We start from the raw sequence: 14631 nt of genomic DNA, 5'->3' as shown, positions 1-14631 counted from the left end.
TTTGTACTCCCATCAGGTGATTCTTCTGTGCTTTTTCTAACACAGTGTATTATCAGATTTAAAAATTTTTGCCAGTTTGCTGCTGAGTGAAAAATGGTATCTCACTGTACTTTTTCAATTTTAAAAAACGTTTTTTACCTGAAACTAATGTAATATTACATGTCAATCGGGTCTCAGAAAAAACCCAAAATACTGGGGGGGAAAACCTTTTTTACAGTATGTTAATACATATAGTAAAGTGTGCAAATCTTCAGTGTACAATTCAGTGGGTTTTTATATATGGCTACACCAGTGTAATCACCATGATTAAGATATAGAACATTTCCAGCACTGCACCCTTGAGCTCTCCCTATGCCTTTACCTATCAATACCAAACACCCACCCTGCCCCTGAATCCACCCAGAATTAAGTACCGTTCTGATTTGTAATATCATACATTAGTTTTGCCTCTTTTTGAATTTCATATAAAAGGAATCATAGAGAATTTACTTTCATTTTTGGCTTCTTTCTTTTTTTTATTTTCACATGTTTTTATTCCATTAAAAGCAAAACAGGGCCTCCCTGGTGGCGCAGTGGTTGAGAGTCCGCCTGCCGATGCAGGGGATGCGGGTTCGTGCCCCGGTCTGGGGGGATCCCATGTGCCGCGGAGCGGCTGGGCCCGTGGGCCGTGGCCGCTGGGCCTGCGCGTCCGGAGCCTGTGCTCCGCAACGGGGGAGGCCACAGCAGTGAGAGGCCCGCATACCGCAAAAAGAAAAAAAAAAAAAAAAAAAAAAAAAAAAGCAAAACAAAATCTAAATCCATACTCATAGAACAGAATACACTTATTTAAAGTTTTGACAGTGTGCAAAATTAAAGTTTGGATATTTAATCCAAACTTTAACATGAGTATTCTCTTGTAAGGTGATTTCTTTCCTTTAATAAATAATATATTAAAATATATATTATTCTGGAAGCAAATCATCTCCTAACTGTTCATCAGCAAAATCATCCTCGTTGACTCTCTTTTTGGCTGCGGTTTTGGGTCTTTCTATTTGCGGGCCAAGCGGATCCACATAGGAGGCATCTAGCTCCTTGTTACTGCTGCTCTCATAAGGCTCGTCTGTCCCAGGCAGGGCTCGGAGCTGGGCGCTGAGCTGCTTGCCTCTGCTACCGGAGCCACACTTCTGGCCACTGTCACTGCCAGCGCTCCTGTCTCTCCTCCCATGGAGACCCCCGCTGCCATCCCTGCCAGACTTGATGTGCTGTTCCCTGATTTCTTTCATTTTTTCCAATCTCTTGAGTTTTGTTGCATATTCTTGAACTTCATTTAATCCAGTGTCTGTGCAGAGATGTACCAAGAAACGTAGACATTCAACATTTTCTGGAAAATTTCTGTGAATATCTTTGTAAGTATCTAATGCTTTTTGGTAGTTACCACTTCTTCTAAAACAACTAGCTACCATCAGCTGCCATTTCACCTGTGTAGGCTGTATAAGAGAAGCTCTTTCAAAGTACTGAATGGCTTTTTCACAAAACTGGGTTTCAATGTAATAGGCCGCGAGCCACTTGTTGACTTCAGTGTTGGACGGGAAATACCTATATGACTCATAGTAATATTGGAATGCTTGGGATTTATCCCCCTCAGTGTCATATAATCCTCCCAGTTTAGACAAAGCTCTGGAGTCAGTTGGAACAACGCTGATCGGCTGCATTAATCATTCCATAGCTTGATTGGGATCTTCCATTAATTCGTATACATTTGCTATCTGGTAAAGGACTTGGGTGCTGTCTCTTAGGACTGCGTGAAGTTTCAGGAAACAGTCCAAAGCTTCATCAAGCTGGTTTAGCTTCTTATAGGTAAGGCCAATATTATAAAGTGCTGTAGTAAGAAGAATCATTTCTTAGAGCCTCATTTTAGAATTCAGCTGCCTTCTCATAATCACCATTTGCAAAAACTGTATTCCCTTTATGAGTAAGAGCTGACGGATTATGTCTGTCAGAGTTCACAGCTAAATCTGCATAGCTACCGGCTTCTGCAAATTCATTTTCCAAATAATACAGGAATGAGAGGTTGGGTGCAGCTGCACTCTTCACTCTACTGTCCTTTCTTTCAAACATTTTAAAGGTCTCTACAGCTTGATTAAAGTCCTTTTGTCTCAGGTATGTAATTGCGTTATTTCCAGATCATTTGCCAGCTCTACATACTGAGAAGCTTTCACAGCTTCAACACACCAATCATAACCTACAGCAAAAGATGTTTCAATTACAGGAGCAATGAGTTTTGCAACTGTCATGATGTATTTTTCTGCCATGTCTTTCCTTTCATGTTCCATTTGCCTTAGATGATCATTTTTTATAGATTCAATCACTAAATTAGTATGTGGGTCATCACTTGGTGAAATGTATTTATCATCTTCATCAGTTTCTAATGGAACAGCAATCAAGTTTTGGAATGCCTTCTTTTTTTCTCGATCTCCAACAGCAAAGTAACTAAGAATTAGGTTGAAGCCTGCCTTCATATTTGGTGCCATGCTCATTATGTGCTCAAATAAATTAATGGCATCTGAATACTGCCCAGTTTTTTGTTTGTTTGTTTTTTGTTTTTTTGCGGTACACGGGCCTCTCACTGCTGTGGCCTCTCCCGCTGCAGAGCACAGGCTCCGGACGCGCAGGCTCAGCGGCCATGACCCACAGGCCCAGCTGCTCTGCGGCACGTGGGATCCTCCCGGACCGAGGCACGAACCTGTGTCCCCTGCATCGGCAGGTGGACTCTCAACCACTGTGCCACGAGGGAAGCCCTGCCCAGTTTTAATAAATGTTAACTCCAATGTTCTGCATAATTTTAATCCTCATTTCTTTATGGACACTTGGAATTTGATCTAAGGCTATTTGGTAGAATTTAATGGCTTTGGAATAATTTCTTTGCTTTAAATAAATATTTCCCATATTCACTTTCAACCGTCCTGCATTGCTAAACATCTTATTTTTCAGTGTAACTTGATAGGTGTTTGGTGCTTCAGCATACATTTCATTAGCTGAATATTGACTGGCCAAGTTGAAAAGAACTGATTAAGTTAAATCCAAATTGATGTTTTCTGGACTTGTAACTTGTTCTCCTTGTTTCACCAGGACTCTCTCTTTTCTTCCTGCATCTTTTGCCTTTTCTAAGGCGAATTTTAAGTCTCCACGACTGTTAGCAATACAGCTTTCTTCTACCGACTCATTTACTTTCTTCTCTACTTGTCTCATCTTTTCTTCTCGGCTGTCTTCATTCCTGGCCTCCAGGGGCAGTGCAGGGCCCCACGACTGACCAAGGGGGTCGAACGCAGAGCCTCTCAAAGCTGCTTTGGTAAAACCAGCTGCCCTCACTGCTGTCATGGGTCTAGTAACTCCATCCTGAAGAGCCCCTGCATTGGTCTTCCCACTGACAATGCCAGGGATGTCTTGGACCCATACCCAGTAGCTACAGGTCTAGCAACCAATGTGCTTGGTATTTTAGCAGTTACAGGAGGTCTGCCATGACTAGTTCTCACAGCTTGCTGAAAAGCTGTGTCATTCTCCAGTTCCTCGGTATCATAGGTTGGATTGTAGTTGTTATAGCCAGACTAAAGATCATCTTCATCTGTCTCTGGGGCGAGGTATCCATTTTGCATCATTTGTACCTCCGTGAGAGCGGGCCGAGCTCGTGCCTCCGCGGAGTCTTGCCGGGGATTTTGGAGCTTCACGTCACGCACTCGGGGTCAGGGGCTCGAGGGCCGCGCGTGGCTCCGGGCGGGGCAGGGCACGGGCTGGGGGCAGAGCCCCCGCGCCCTGTCCCCACGGCCCCCTCGGAGGGCGGCAGGCACCCACGCTGCCCCGAGCCCTCTCCTGTCTCGCGGCGAGGGGGCAGCGCGACCACGAGCGTGGTGGGGCCGGCGCGGCCTTTCTGGGGCTCCGCAGAGAGCTGCACGGCTGCAGCGCTGCCCACGCTCGGATGCCTTGGCTTTCTTTCATTCAAATTTTGTGGGATTCATCCATGTTGATGTCTATAGCGCTGGTTTGTTCTTTTTATTCCTGTTTCCAGTATTTGACTATCATGAGTGAAATTGCTATGAATGTCATTGTACAGTCTTTCGGCACACTTATATACTGTTTTCTTTTGGACATATAGCTAGGAGTAGAATTACCGGGTCATATGTTAGCTTACATTTCACTTCAGTAACTTACGCCAGGCTATACTGAACAGTTTTCCAAGGGGTTGAACCAATTTACTTTCCTACTAGCAATGTATGAGAGTTCCAGTTTTTTCACATTCTCACCAGTGCTTGCTATCCTCAGTCTTGTAAAATTTAGCCATCCTGATGGTTATATAGTAGTATGTCTATGGTTTTTATTTGTTCCCTGATAACTAATGAAATTGAAAACCTTTTCATATGCCATTTGGTTATCCTCTTTTATGACATGATCATTCAAGTCTGTTGACCATTATCTTTACTGAGGTATGGTCTTTTTTCTAATTGGTGTATAGGAGTTGTTTATTCATTCTGGTTAGGAGCCCTTTGCTGGTTATATGTGTTATATGTATACATGTTAGTGTATGTGTAGAAATATCTTCTCCCTATCTGTGCTTTACCTTTTCACTCTCTTAATAGGCTTTCTTTTAATAGAATTAGTTAATTTTAATGAATTCTAATACACAATTTTAAAAAATTATCAGTGCTTTTTTTTTCCTATTTAAGAAATCTTTGCCTGTTCCAGGAATTGTTTTGTAGAAGCAAAATATTTGGTAGAATTATTTTCCCTCAATCACATTATGTTTGGAACAGTGCTGAAATAAGGTGATAGTTAAGAAACCTTGCCCTGTGCATTGCTTTCTCAAAGGTAATAATTAACAGCAGTGGTTTTCCATATGGAAAACACTAGACAAGGTACTGAATCTGTCTGGACCTCAATTTGCTCATATGTGAAATAAGGACAGTGTAAAGGTTTTACCTTAAAGTGTTGTTGTAAGAGTTAAATGAGATAGTCTGTGAACATCTGTTAGCACAACATCCAACACAGAGGTTAAGTACTTTGCAAGTGATAGCTATTATTAGTGTTGTGTATTACAGTTTAGAAAGCAATTTTACTGCATTTCAGGATACGTGAATTTCAGGACAACAGGGTCATATTCATATGGTTTTACTTTTGATTCTTGGTATGGCATAAGAGGCTTTAACTCCCCCCCCACCCGCCCCTGCTTCTTTCATATCAAGCCTTAGCTCTTATTATCCTCCTTATGATGTAACCATATCAAACTCCATTCTGTTTGCAAAACCTGTCCTGATGTGTTATCTCTCTGTGGTTTTCTACTACCTCTTATTTTATTCTTCTCTGTGTGAGGAGCTCCTTCAGTTCTACTTGAATTATAACTCTCCTAGTAAGACTTTCTTGACCTTCTCATGACAGTGTCATGCTTAGTTCTGTGCTTTCTACGTACTTTATCTAGAGACTATTAACATTTGTCCATTTAATGTGACTAGGTGGGGCCTTCTTATTTTGTTTGTATTTTAAGTATATATGTTTCTTCTACTAAGCCATGAGCTTTCTAAGGACTAGAGCTGTGTATGACTGATTTGTGGATTTTCAATGCCTAAACCAAGTCCAGAGTACTTGTATAAGTCCTTGTTGAGTATTCATGTAAGAAATGTGTGAATAGGAGTGAATGAATTTCTTTTAAACATCTTTAGGTGAAACTAAAGAGCCACTTGAAATCTCTACATTAAAACAAGATACGCATGTTTCACAAGATAGTTTAACAGCTGGAGTGGAAGAAATTAGATCTGTAGACATCATTAATATGCTGCTGAAATTTGAAATCAAAGAGGTGTGTAATTTTCATCTGTTTTTATAAAATGAGGTGGATAAATAATGGATATTTGGAATTACCTGTAATAAAGTAAACTTGTAGATTATTGATATGGATAGAAAAAGCTTACAAAGGCTTTTCGTAATTTGTATGTAGAAATGTTTAAAAATTTGAGAGTTTGCTAAAGATGAGTTGTATTTGGGGGATATAATACTTACAGAGAAAATGGTAATATGCCCTGTAACAGGCTTTTCAAATGATTTTAGGACAGTTGGCCTGCTTTGGATTTTATATAGGGAAGGCAGGAAAGGGAAAAATGACAGAGAAATTCTTTGCAAATTTTAGAAACCATTAATAGAATAAAACACAATATGCCTACATTTTAAAATGTTATATTACCATTACCTGCTTTCCATCTGCAGATTCTTAAGGTTAAATGAATTTTCCTCTTCTGTGTTCACACACATGACAGGTATTCATTGCATGTACTAAGTGCTAAGGATACAGAAGTAAAAGACATAAACTCTGAACTCAAACAAGAAAACAATTAAAATTTTTGTTAAGTACTCCCATTAAAAATGTGCCCAGGGAGCTTGTGGCAGTGATGGTAGGAAGAGGGCATCTAAGCAGTCTGAAAGAGTCAGGGAAGATTACCTGGAGGAAGTGAGATTTAGTTGAATTTTTAAAGGAGAAGATACAGTCTGAGGAAAGGAGTTTAGGAAAGGGGCTGGGACAGGGTAGAAAGAGGGACAGGCATACACGTGTGTATGTGGGAAAGCATCGCGGATACAGGGACTTAGAAGAACTTTCTCCAAAATCCCTTCATTGTTAAATAGCTGTGCAGAGGTTATGTTCTATCTTTGAGTCAAAAATAAACTTTTGAACAAATGAGTGCTACTTTTTTGATCTGAAATATATGTTTTGAAACTAACTTCCTTCATGCTAAACCTCTGCTGTTTTTCTGGTTAATGTTACAGTTATTGAAGATTTTTAGGCTTTGATAATTGAAACATTGATAAATGAATAATTCTATTTGCAAATGGGTTTCATTAACATATGTACATATAAAACCTGTAAGTCCTTTTTAATATTATTTGTAATACATATAATTACAGTTCCCTTCCCTTAGGACAGTGATTAGGGTGGGGGGAAGCAATTTGCATCCTTCCCTCAAGCTGATAATTAGCATTGTGTGAAGACATTTTTGGTTGTCACTATCCAGAGAGAGAGTGGGCTACTGGCAACCAGTGGGTAGAGGCCAGTGATGCCACTAAACAGCCTACAGCGCATGGGACTACTCCCCACTGGAAAGAATTATCCAGCCCCAGATGTCAGTGGTGCCAAGGTTAAGAAACCTTGCCTTAGGAGTAGTTTAAAAATTGACTGTTTATCTCAGACTTTCAGATCTAGTCTGACACCATCCATCAGACTAGGACTTCTGGGAATTAGGCAGAACAACTTTTTTTTTTCATAACTATCTTGAAATCCATTAAAATATAGTGACAGTACTTTAAAAGTCTTAAAAGTAAGTAGGCCTTCCAAAGTAAATAACCCTAGGTAATTTCCAGGCACAAATAGAAGTGAACATCTTTACGCTGTGTGAATATTTTGATAATATCATTCTGGATGATTATTAAATTGTTAACTTATCTTCAATGTATATTATTGAAATAGTTTGTGGTAATAATGGTACCTTTTTCTAGGTCGTGATTACTTTGATGGAAAAAGCAGAAAAGAAAGGAAGGCCTTTATGTGAACTAAATGTCCTGCAGCTTGGACTGGAAGCTAGAGTTAAAGCCTACGACCTGACTGCTGAAGCTTATCTAAAAAAAATTAGTATGCGATGCTTTGAGTTCACTGGTAAGTGTGAAGTATAGTCTCTGTAAACTGTGCATATAATAGGCAGATGGTCACTACCTTTTTATCAACATGAAGCATATTTATTAGTGTCACCATAATTATTCAGTTAGTTTAAATTTATTACATTAATATAAAGTAATTTGATAGTTAAAATTCATTATGTAGTTATTTGTCATAAAGTAAGTCTATATCTAAATATTTAGCACAGAGTAGAATATATCTAAAAGAAAAATGAGGCATATGTCTTCAGTACATAACGCTTCAGTACTTATGAAAAGCAACATTACATTATAACTGTGCTCTGAGAACAATACCCAGGTATAGAGCCCAGGGACCCTTTTTGAAAGGTGAGTTAATTTACTAGGAAGTAACTTCTTTTCTTTGGTTTTTTATTTATTTTAAAATTACATAAGTATTTTTTATTTGTGTTTAATGACATTAATATATACTTGTAAAAAATAAAAATTAAACAACCCAGAAATATATAGAGGAAAAATTTAACATCACCTTGTAGTCTCTTCAGCCTTTCAAATTCACTTTCTAAATTGCACCAAGCCAACTTTTAAAGTTGGTATGGGTGTTTAAAGTTTATAGGAACTCTGTGGGGTAACTTTAAGTAAAGCAAACTTGTATTGAGAATAATCACTAGTTTAAGTATTTTATAGCTTTGTTCTTTAATATATTATGATTTGTTCAAATAAGTAATACCAGTAGTACCAAATGTTATAGCATTTCTAATTGGCCAGTGCTGGGTTTTTTGTGTTTTTTGGAGTTTCTTTAGTTTTTTTTTTCAAAGCCAGCTTTATTGAGATATGATTTATATACAGTAAATTCACCCATTTTAGCGTACAACTCGGAGTTTTGACAAACTTATATTTGTGTAACTGGCTGGTCTGTTTTTAAATACATTTGAAATGTCTAAACGACTTAATAATGGATCTGCCCTCTCTTTTTTCTCTTTTAGACTCTAAAGGAGAACCTCTTCACATTATTAACTCTTCTAATGTAACAGATGAACCCCTTCTGAAAATGTTATTGAAAAAGGTAGTTTCATTTCTAGGATTCTTTAATGTTTGCATATATGAAATTATGTCATTCCCCTGTATATAATATCTTGGTTTTCTCCCCTAAAATTTTTCATCCTAAACCTGGTTGATTATAGTGATTTATGCAAGCATCTGACAATCCTGGATAATTTCAGTAAACTTCTGAGTTAATCCTATGTTTTTGAATAAGTAGATGTATACAAAGTTCCATTGTAATTTGAAGCAAAATCTATTATAATCTAGATACACTGACAGTTTTCCCTACCTTTAGCATTTCCTCCCAAGTAGGATAAGGAGTTCGGGTTTTTGCTTCTGTAGAATATAAGAAATGCTTACGTGGTCATGTTTTTGGCATGTTCTTCTTTGCCTTTAAGAAATATGTTTATAGTGTTTTCATAGCATACTTTGAAAAGTAAAGAATATATATATATTTTTTCAGTGTGTGAATTTTTAGTGTTTGCAACCCAGTGGCTTTGTCCTCCATTATTTGTAGGCAGACAGTGATGGACCAGAATTTAAAACCATCCATGACAATACCAAACAAAGACTTCAGGTAAATCTTTTCTAATTCACCATAAGGTTAGATTATATTGATTAAATCTAGCTTCAAAGCCATCTTCAGTTGTGAGATTGTGAGCTCTAAAATTAGCATAAGGGTGGTAATAATAATAGGTTTAATTTTGTAGATAAAAGAAATGGATGGAGAGTTGAAATAAAGTTATTACAAAAGTTGATTTGATTTCCTAAAAGACTCCTTGTTTCCCAGATATAAATTAATGATTCCTTGTTGTACACAAAGAAAATATTGTTTAAGGAAATTTTGTTCACTATGATTATTTGGCGTAGTGTTGATGGAAACATTAAACATTTGAATGAATTGGCTTTAGGATTAGAAAAAAATTAAGGGTAAGGCTAAAAGTATGGCTCAGTACAGACATTGGTCACCATCCATTTGAGCGTGTGTAGTCTGTCTTGGGACCATCTGTAAGGGGACCGACCAACCTAAGGCTGATAATACTTCTTGTATCTTTACTTAAAGCCTATCAAGTTCCGTTGAGGTTAGAATTATTGTTGGGTGTGGGAGTGGGCAGTGTTGGTTTATTGTCTGGTAAAGGTTGACAAAGTAATAGTGAGTTCTTTCTCAAAAAAGAAGTCCTTAGTTGAACTATTCTTGTGCTACTTGTATACGTTGAGGTTTGACATAAAAATGTTTCTATATCTGAAATCTGCCTCTCTAATTGTTCATTATCTTAGGTTTCATTTTCATCCTTAAACTTGGTTCTTCATTTGGAAGCTTTACTGTCCTTCATGGATTTTTTATCATCTGCTCTTCCATCCTCTGAACCTTCTAAGAAGGAATCGGAGCTGAAGCCACTTATGGGGGAGTCCAGAAGTATCATTGCCAAAACTGGTATTAACTTTTGAGTCATGGTTTAATACTTTCTATCTGAACTTTAATAATCATATAATAACATGTATTTTCAAGCTAAGATAACTGTTTATCACCTTAATGTTTTAGCTGCTTTGACAGATGAGGTTGGTTTCAAAAGAAAGCAGATTTTATCCCTATGGTATAATAAGGTAATTTAGTGAGAGATTTTAAATAAGTGTTTAATATTAATCACGTATTTATATTTGATTTCACTGCCTAGCTTTTATGTAAAATAAAGTTGTATGTACTTTGCATTGATGTCTCTGTAACCTTCACTCCAGTGAAAGTGAGAAAGGAAGTAATTAAAATATGAACACAATCATGCATAGTAACAAAGGCCCATTTCAGTCAGTCAGTTAAAACTACCTGGTGCTCAACAGTTTTCAGCTTTGCAAAACACAAAAGGAACAATCTCATGGAAGAGACAGACTCACTTTGGTTTCTAACCAAAACTGTATTTAAGTCACATAGAGATATGGGCACATGCCACAATTTGTACCGTGAAATATTAGATGTGGTGTAGCGTGAGTGAACATGTGCCTATTTTTAAGCCAAATATCATTTTAATTATTTTTCTTTCATGTCATATGGTGTGAGTATCTAACATCTGGTAATTTAATTTTCAGACCATTACCTAGTTGTATTATATCTATATTACTGGCATCTTTAAAATGAATACTGTTAGTAATATTAGATCTGATACAAGGATGAGATTTTTTTTTAACCAGGGAGCAGAGCAGTATTTTTGCATTAAACTAGAGTAAAAGAGTTTTACCTTCTTCGTCTTTAATGTACTTGTTACATTAATATCCATGGAAATACTTACATAACATATACATACATACACACGCACGTGCACACAGTTGAATAAATGAAAAAGCAATGTTTAAGCTCACAATAAACTACAAAAAATAGTAATCCAAAGAAACAATCTTCTAGTTATGCCAAATAGCTGTTTTTTATGGTTTGATTTTGCTACTTTAAATCTTAAAGGGGAAAAAAACCCTTTTATCATCCTGGTGATTAAGGACTGATGTCCCCATACTTTTACAGTTTTATAGGAAAAAGTGTTTCCTTCAGTCAAGACAAATCTCTAGGAAATCATATCTTAAATTTATCAATCAGGGCCTAGACTAAAATAGATTAAGGGAATCCATTTGATTGTGATTTTTATACACGTGCACAGACACAAATACACATTATAAAATAATTTTTTGTTTTTTTCTTAACTTTAGCCCTTTATGTTCATCTCTTATAGAACTTTTTTTAGGATTCTTCATGGAGAAACATAATATAATCTAGGGAAGTTGTCTCTATAGTTAATAACATGTATGTGTCATAGTTAATAATACATATTTTACTGTCATCACTATTTCAATTTTTCATGAAATATTTTTCTTTGATCTAATATATGGTATGAAAAGGAGTTCCAAATCAAAATTTAGCTCTTTTGGAATCTTAGAATTCTAATATAGGGGGTTTCCTTTTTACCCACAAGAAAAATTATAGTAAAGTTTCCATCTAGCAAAATTATACTTGTAAGGTGCTAGTAAACGTTGCCTTTATTTTTAACTTGGATGGAAATATACTACTTTCTGTCTGATTGGCATTTTAAAATAATATTAATTATATGTAATCTTAATGGAGACCTTTTTGGTTCTTCATAGTTCATAATGTGCTTTTAGCGATTTGGGGATTATTTTATGTTATATCATCTTTGCACTTTGCTAATCACTAGGATTCTATTACTTTTCAGTATCCAGCAACACTTCTCAAGATGATGTGTTTGATTTAAAGGTCATAGCTGAACTAAATGCATTTAATGTCTTTATCTGTGATCAGAAGTGTAATATTGCAGATATTAGAATACATGGTAAGTAACTTTTTCTTGGTGTAGGTATTTCTGTTTCTTTACATAGACCTTCAGGAAGAATGAGCTTGTTGCATGGTAGATTTCTCATGAGTCGTCTTTTGGTTTACTTACATTGAAGATTCTTGCAAACTTTTCAAAGATGTGCTTTGAAATGTTAGAAGTAAATTTGTTATGATTCATGACTGATGTGAGACATTCCTTATGTTTAAAAAATTTTTCAGAATAAGTCTAAAGCTTAATCTCATGTTCTGTTTGCATTTTCAGAATAATATAACTTTAAACTGAGAAATGAATATCATAACATCTCACAGAGTAAAGAAAATGTCATTATCCTATTTCCCTTGTCTTTTGTGCTTATATAGCATCAGGAAGAGAAGTTTCTAAAGGAAATTTTGTAAGCTTTACTCATCATCAGCCTCATATAAAGATGAGTTCAGATTATACCATGGGTTCTGGAGCCAGCCTGCCAAGGTTCAAATTTTGGCTCTAACGCTTACTGGCTGACCTTGAGCAAATTAATTAATGTTTCCGTGCCTGAGTTCCCTCTTCTGTAAAATGGAGATAGTTATAGTAATTATTCATGGGATTGTTATGAGGATTAAGTTTACAAATTTACATGTATTAAGAAAAGTGCCTGGTATGTACATAATAAGCAGTTAACAAGGGGTTAGAAAATCAGTTCAATTCAACAAATGTTACTGAGTATCTATTTATGCATAGCATAGTAATGATTTAGGTTCATTCTTGGGGCTTAACTTAGTAGGCATTCTCTCATTCACTCTGAGGAGTGGTTTTAGAAATCATGCCTTTAGAAATTATGAGAATGACAAACATTTTTTTGGAGAGACATGTTAAAAGATTGTGTTTTAGATACAGTTTACTGTAGGAAGAATAGTATTTATTCATCAAATTATATTTAATTATAATTCCAATTCTTTAGTTTTCAGAGTAATAGTTTTCATTATATAATGTTTGTAAAATAACTGTTTAACAAATGTTAGGTGTCATCATAAATGACCAATTCTGATCTTTCTAATAATGCACAGGATACTTGTGTTTGGAGACCTGTGATTAATTTTCTTTGACATTTGATTTCTTTTGTTTTAAAATTTCCACAAAGTTTATGTATGAGATGCTTCTAGAACTTAAAGATATTATAATCTTTCTTAGGTATCTCATACATAGAAGTTGTTACCTTTGGGACTTCCCTGGTGGTCCAGTGGTTAAGACTCTGTCTGGGCTTCCAGTGCAAGGGGCATGGGTTGTATCCCTGGTCGGGGAACTAAGATCCCACATTCCCACATGCCACTTGGCGTGGCCAAAAAAAAAAAAAAAAAAAAAAAAGAAGTTGTTCCCTTTAATATGTCTAATAGTAATTTTTATCTATGCTCTATCTTGGTAGTATATTATTGAATTAAAAACCACTAAATTAGTTCACTTGGATTAGGTGAAAAGTGTTGTGTTTCCCACAGGAATGGATGCCTCTATTTCTGTGAGGCCAAAGCAGACCGACATGTTTGCCAGACTTAAGGATATCATAGTTACGAATGTTGATTCAACTTCCATTCACAAAAAGGTAATTAAAAGATACATTTCTATATTGAAATTTATTTTTGTTTTTTGGGGTTTGAGCTGCCTTTAATCATTTGTTCAGTGTATATTTATTATCTGTCATGTGTCAGGCATTTTGTTAGGGAGTAAGCATGAATATGGTCATCATCTGCTTTCACAGTGTATATAGACTAGGTGATTTGTAAAAGTTATTTCTAACCAATTAAGTGATTGATACCTCCATTGATAAAACTTCTTTTATAGATATAGGAAAAAGTTATTGTCAAGTTAAATGTTTTTAACTAATAATTTGTTGAAGGTTGAATTTAAGTGATGCTTCTTTATATATCAAGGATTCTGTAATAAGGAAACTTATTTATAATACAGTGATACAGCTCTTTTGATATAATAACCAGTTAATTTAATACTTTTAGGCTGTCTGTATTTTGGGAGATGAAGTCTTTAGGTTCCAAATGACTCTTTATCCTGACGCCACAGAAGGAAAGGCCTATGCTGATATGTCTAAAGTAGATGGCAAACTTACTTTCAAAGTGGGTTGTATTCAAATTGTTTATGTTCATAAATTCTTCATGTCTCTTTTGGTAAGTTTATTTTTAAAATATATTTATTTCTCATTGACACCTAAGTATCTTTGCCTATAAATCTGAACCTAAGTAGTCAAAATCTTTACTAATAGGGCCGTGTGATAAACTCCCAAATGCTGAATAGAATATTACAATTAAGGAAATCCTTTACATGATGGAAAACTAAATGAATTTTTGTAATCATTGTTTTGAACCTGTGAATGATCATTCTTTAACATTTCCATAGTTATATATTTTGAAAGTACTTTCTGATGTTTTAATTAGGCTTTTCAGTGTTATTTATTTTATGAGAGACCCTTAAAAGGTACTTAGCGAAAAGAATCTTTTAAGGAGGTCATCAGGCATTTGAAGGACTAATACTGGAACTTACAGCTTTTGATTATAGTTATGATCAACAAGGCCATAAAATTCTTTTAATTATTTATTTCCATGTAAGTGTCATGGGCTGAAGAGTTTTG

The 14631-nt window shown here is 35.8% G+C and overlaps 1 protein-coding gene and 1 pseudogene across 3 annotated transcripts in view; one reads left to right on the top strand and one right to left on the bottom strand.

Annotated features, from left to right (window-relative positions):
- The window catches only part of VPS13C (vacuolar protein sorting 13 homolog C), a 181591-nt gene that overhangs the window by 97282 nt on the left and 69678 nt on the right, over window positions 1–14631 (top strand). For both annotated transcript variants that reach the window (XM_081228757.1, XM_081228756.1), the window contains exons 36-43: window positions 5688–5824; window positions 7510–7666; window positions 8631–8710; window positions 9206–9265; window positions 9967–10123; window positions 11901–12017; window positions 13490–13593; window positions 14003–14170. In XM_081228757.1, the coding sequence (XP_081084883.1) occupies window positions 5688–5824; window positions 7510–7666; window positions 8631–8710; window positions 9206–9265; window positions 9967–10123; window positions 11901–12017; window positions 13490–13593; window positions 14003–14170 (980 nt within the window). The remainder of the gene's footprint in view (window positions 1–5687; window positions 5825–7509; window positions 7667–8630; window positions 8711–9205; window positions 9266–9966; window positions 10124–11900; window positions 12018–13489; window positions 13594–14002; window positions 14171–14631) is intronic.
- LOC308614380 (intraflagellar transport protein 88 homolog) lies at window positions 942–3719 on the bottom strand (annotated as a pseudogene). Its single transcript has 2 exons — window positions 2778–3719; window positions 942–2549 (listed from the first exon to the last, which is right to left on the bottom strand). The product of its transcript is annotated as an intraflagellar transport protein 88 homolog (transcript).

The sequence above is a fragment of the Mesoplodon bidens genome (genome assembly GCF_964165515.1).
Source record: "Mesoplodon bidens genome assembly, chromosome: 3".
Classification (NCBI taxonomy): Eukaryota; Metazoa; Chordata; class Mammalia; order Artiodactyla; family Ziphiidae; genus Mesoplodon; species Mesoplodon bidens.
Note: the sequence above shows the minus strand (reverse complement) of the source record. Positions and strands in the feature narration are given on the sequence as shown.